The sequence below is a fragment of the Zingiber officinale genome, chromosome 11A (genome assembly GCF_018446385.1).
Source record: "Zingiber officinale cultivar Zhangliang chromosome 11A, Zo_v1.1, whole genome shotgun sequence".
NCBI lineage: Eukaryota > Viridiplantae > Streptophyta > Magnoliopsida > Zingiberales > Zingiberaceae > Zingiber > Zingiber officinale.
The window spans coordinates 1,404,651-1,409,747 of record NC_056006.1 but is presented as its reverse complement, the minus strand read 5'-3'; the positions used below and the strand labels follow the sequence as shown (position 1 = coordinate 1,409,747).

The 5,097-nt window shown below is 40.5% G+C and overlaps 1 protein-coding gene across 1 annotated transcript; it reads right to left on the bottom strand.

Moving 5' to 3' along the window:
• Positions 1–336: 336 nt before the first annotated feature.
• On the bottom strand, positions 337–3,869 carry LOC122031681 (transketolase, chloroplastic). Its single transcript, XM_042590780.1, has 7 exons — positions 3,305–3,869; positions 2,770–2,860; positions 2,536–2,641; positions 2,173–2,455; positions 1,929–2,077; positions 1,695–1,848; positions 337–1,599 (listed from the first exon to the last, which is right to left on the bottom strand). The coding sequence occupies exons 1-7, from the start codon at positions 3,812–3,814 to the stop codon at positions 643–645; spliced, it is 2,250 nt and encodes a 749-aa protein (XP_042446714.1). The 5' UTR covers positions 3,815–3,869; the 3' UTR covers positions 337–642.
• Between the last annotated feature and the right edge of the window lie 1,228 nt (positions 3,870–5,097).

Genomic DNA, 5,097 nt, shown 5'->3' with positions numbered 1-5,097 from the left:
CAACATGAGAAAGTTCAAGCAGCACTCATGGACACCATCAAATGCTGAGGACATCGATAGCTTCCATCCTCTTACATCATCTGCTCAAATGTGTACAAGTAACACGAGTTGTATTTCAGAGGTTGCATTGCATATTGAATGTGCCAGGTAAAGATATGGTCCCTAAAGTTGCCATCTTAAGTGTTCCTCCCAAGATGAACTATCAGTTCTAGCAATTAAGTATTCTAGTGAGAGTTATGTTTGTTTAATTAATTAGAAAGAAGTGTCTGCCATGGTTCTTCATCTATAGAAATAGATGCATACAAACAAAGTATAATAATACAAAGATAAAACAAATAATAAGGCATAACCACAAAAAGATTTACCTGGACAAGGTTTAAGCACAAGTTGAAAGTTTCGACAAATAACAAAGAGCAACGTATGATTACACAATCCAATATAATCATCTGCTGTCCTAGATATTAAGAAGTTGTTTTCTTCAAATATAAGAATGAAATGCTCAAGAACATACGAAAATTTATTAGGGGGGCAAAAGCCAGTGTCTTAAGCAAGTTCTAATTCCTCAAGTATTCTCAAACTCAAGATATCATTACCTAGTTGTCTTTGGAATCAAGACGGAGAGAAATCTTGAACAAGTTCAGCTTATAGAGATTTGGCTGCGGCAATGATATTCTCCGCTGTGATGCCGAACTCCTTGTATATTCTCCCAGCAGGAGCACTAGCGCCGAACCGGTCAATACCGATGGCCTTGCCTTTGCTTCCGACATACTTCTCCCATCCAAGCGTGGCTCCAGCTTCAATGCTAATCCTAGCAGTGACATTTGAAGGGAAGACACTCTCCTTGTACTCGACTGTTTGCTCATCAAACAACTCCCAACAAACAAGAGATACCACACGTACAGTTTTGCCCTCCTTCCTCAGTTCATCTGCAGCTTTGGCTGCTATTTCTAATTCGGAACCAGTTCCAATCAATATCAAATCTGGTTTGTTACCAGAGGAATTATCTGAAATGACATATCCACCCTTCTCAACCCCTTCAATCGATGTCCCTGCAAGCTGAGCCAGCTTCTGCCTAGAGAGAGCAAGAACCGATGGCCTCTTCTTGTTGAGCACTGCAACCTTGTAGGCCCCAGCAGTCTCATTCCCATCAGCAGGCCTGAGCATGAGAATGTTGGGCATCGCTCGGAAGCTTATCAAGTGCTCAATTGGCTGATGGGTTGGACCATCTTCACCTAGGCCTATCGAATCATGTGTCATCACATAGATGACTCCTGTCTCGGACAAAGCTGAGATCCTCATGGCTGCCCTCATGTAGTCAGTAAAGACAAAGAAGGTGGCACAATATGGAATAAGGCCTGGGCTGTGCAAGGCAATGCCATTGCAGATAGCACCCATCCCATGTTCCCTAACACCAAATCGAACATTACGCTCTTCAGGCGTGCCCTTTTGGAAGTCACCAAACATTTTAAGCAAAGTCATGTTCGAAGAAGCAAGATCAGCACTACCACCAAGAAGTCCTGGAAGCACTTTAGCGAGTGCATTCAAATTCTGTTGTGATAAGTTTCTGGTAGCATCTGCAGGACTTTCGGTGGTATATGTCTGGAGAAGGAGCAAAGCATTTGGGTTAAATATAATCAAATTGCCTATGGAAATACAGGAAAAAGAACAAAGGTAATAAAGTAAAGTAGCATCACCGGAAGAGCTTTCTCCCAACCTGCAGGCAGTTCTCCTGATATAATAGATTTTAGCTCTGCAGCTTCATCGGTGTACTTCTTCTCGTACTCTGCAAACTTCGCATTCCATTTGGCTTCAAGAGCAGACCCCTCAGGGATATGATGGCTCCAATGACTAGAATATATAAAGAAAAATTTATATATGAAGGTTTAAATATATTTGACAAATAGAATAGGGATTCCATATTTGCTTACTTCTTGACTTCTTCAGGTACATGGAAAGGCTCATATGGCCACCCAAGATTTAGTCTAGTTGCATCGACTTCTTTGGCACCCAATGCACTTCCATGTACACTGTATGAGTTAGCCTTGTTTGGTGATCCAAATCCAATTGTAGTAGTCACCTGAAAGGATACAGTACTCAATCAACACTCTGAATCCCACAGTAAACACAACTACTTAACTACATTCTTATTGCTCAGAAAAAAGCTCAACAAACCTTGATAAGTGTGGGCTTGTCTTTCACTGCCTTTGCCTCCTTAATGGCAGCTCGAAGATCATCGTAGCCAGTGTTACCATTCTTTACCCAGATGGTATGCCATCCAAGAGCCTCAAAACGAGCACTAACATCTTCTGTAAATGCAATCTCCGTGTTACCATCAATAGAAATGTGGTTATCATCATAAAATGCAATGAGTTTTCCAAGACCCCAATGCCCAGCAAGAGAACATGCTTCATTAGCAATACCCTCCATTTGGCAACCATCCCCAAGTATAACATATCTGAAACATATTACCAAATCAGTCAAATGAATGAACCAAGCAAGATAACAAGGAAAGAATAGGATGCAAAGAGCAATTACGTGTAATGGTCGACGATTTCATTGTCAGGCTTGTTGAATCGGGCAGCTAGATGTCTCTCAGCAAGTGCCAAACCAACAGCATTGGCAACACCCTGACCCAGTGGCCCTTTATCATTTCATGACAACCAATCAGTATCTTAAACTCTTAAAAGTAATGAATTAAAGGAAGCAAGGGAAGGATTGATCTAGAATGAGCAATAATTCCTTAATGATAAACATATCAAATAAACAAACCAGTAGTAACTTCAATGCCGGGTGTTTCAAAATTCTCAGGATGACCAGGTGTTCTGCTTCCCCATTGACGGAACTGTTGTATGTCTTCAATCTAAAATCAAATTGGTTAAAACAGATCAGTTAGTTTGCTGGTAAACGCAAACACGGCTAAATCAAACAGATCAATTGGAAAAAGTGCTGGCATCTTAAGATCTATACTTCAAAAATAGTAAACATACCATGGTTAAGAACAGAGGAAAAACAATTTTGTCAGTATTTCTGATAAAAGGACAAACGAAGTAGCAAGCAAACAAGTATTCGAACAAATAGCTAAGGAAAAGGGGTAGTAACGAGAATTCAGAAGTTACCAGACAAAGAGATAATTGAAATAAAGAACAACGAGAAGAAGCATCGACAACCAAGATCCAACAATATTCCGATCTAACAAGCCGATGATAAGGGGAAAAAAAAATCCATAAACGTCAAGCTCCCAGCGTGATCGGTAATATCCACATCAAATCTGGATGTAAAACTCAGTAAAGGTTACAGGCCAAACCTTAACACTGTCGTAGCCAGCAAGGTGGAGCAAGGCGTACTGGAGCATGCATCCATGGCCGGCGGAGAGCACAAATCGATCTCGGTTGAACCAGTAAGGGTTCTTCGGGTTGTACCTCATGACCTCGTCGTACAAGATGTGTCCTATCGGCGCACATCCCATGGGGAGGCCGGGGTGTCCGGAGTTGGCCTTCTCGACGGCGTCGATGGCGAGGAACCGGATGGTGTTGATGGACTTCTCGACGAGAGCCTCAGCGGCGGCGGTCTGGAGCGTCTCGACCGCGGCGGCCTTGACTGCGATCGCGCGGCGAGCGGCGATTCGGGGAAGGCCATGCTGATGGAATCGAAGGGAGGAGGAAGAGGCAACGAGAGAGCGGGCGCCGAGGGCTAACCCAGCGGCGGAGGCTGGGACGGCGAGGCGGTCGGCGTGGGAGGCCGAGGGGGAGCTGCGGCTGGAGACGGCGAGGCCGGTGATGGCGCCGGAGGCGTTCGCTGTGGACGAGGCGGCCATGTCTTCGATTCCTCCGCCTCTTCTTCGCTCGAGATTTGGATTTGGAGGAACTTGCGTGGAAATAAAAAGACTGCGACTTGGCCAACAGCTGGAGAAGAAGCACTTTGAACCGTTAGATCAAAGGTCAGATTGGATCTGGACCGTTAGAAGAGGGTAGCGGATGACTGCTTCGCGTTGGTTGGAGAAGCACGCTTTTGTTTTTCAGGACAACATTTTGATCAGTGGTTAAGAGCTAAATCTTCAATTAATTTGGGCTTTTATGTTAAATAAAGGAAAATTTCATTTCACTCCAAAGATTATCGACCTTTAAGCATATTCTCTAACATTTTAACAATAAACTACTTTCCTTTTGCTTTATTAGTCTCGTTTGGGTCATTCGTTTTATTAGTTTGAATTGTCTCATCCAAAAGTTTAACTTTTTTTTTAAAAAAAAATATTTTATTTATTTATTTTAATATATAATGCGTGCATATGACAGCGTGGTTGACCCTCCATATATTCTTTTGACTAAATTAGCTTTTATTCAACTAACAACACTGTAATTAATAAAATTCAACTGACCCACCACCAAATTCTAATATTATGAAATTAAAATGATTTTATGTTTGTTGAGATTTTTTTGCCAAAATATAAATTAAGGAACTAAATTGTTATTGTGGCCAAATGAGGCATTTGCAAAGCTACGGCACTTGGATTGGTCCAACTATTTTATAATCAATTATCTAATTCATCTTCTCAAAACAAAAACAATTATTAAAGGCCTCCTACTTTTCTACTTCGACCCAACAATGTTTTTTTTTTATCTTTTGCCCTCAAAGATTAAAAAAATAACTCAGTGGCTTAATTTAAAGCAAACCATTTGGTTTGGTTATTTCCCCTTTTTATTTTTTGAAAAAAAAGGAAAAAATTATTTGGTTGGCAATTTTCTTGTGTCTTTTTTAGAAAAGGAGAATTAGTAATAAAATATACGTTTTTTAGAAAATAAAAATGAAACCAAACACTCTTAAAATTTTAAGATTTTAGAAAGTAAGACAAGTTCAGGAAAGAAAATAATGTTATTTTTAAGGTTAAAGATTGCTTTGACTGAAAAGGCAATTTGTTTTCAACTTTTGAATGATAAACTTTATTCTCCAATCATGCTTTGGGATTATTTTTAATCATTCAAAAGAAGGGTACTACATAACTAGATCAAAAGTAGCATTCAAAGGATTTAAAATAATAAATTCTTTTAGGGATTAAGTAGTTAGGTAAAGAGTAGAGGTGGATAGGAAAGGTAGATCCTA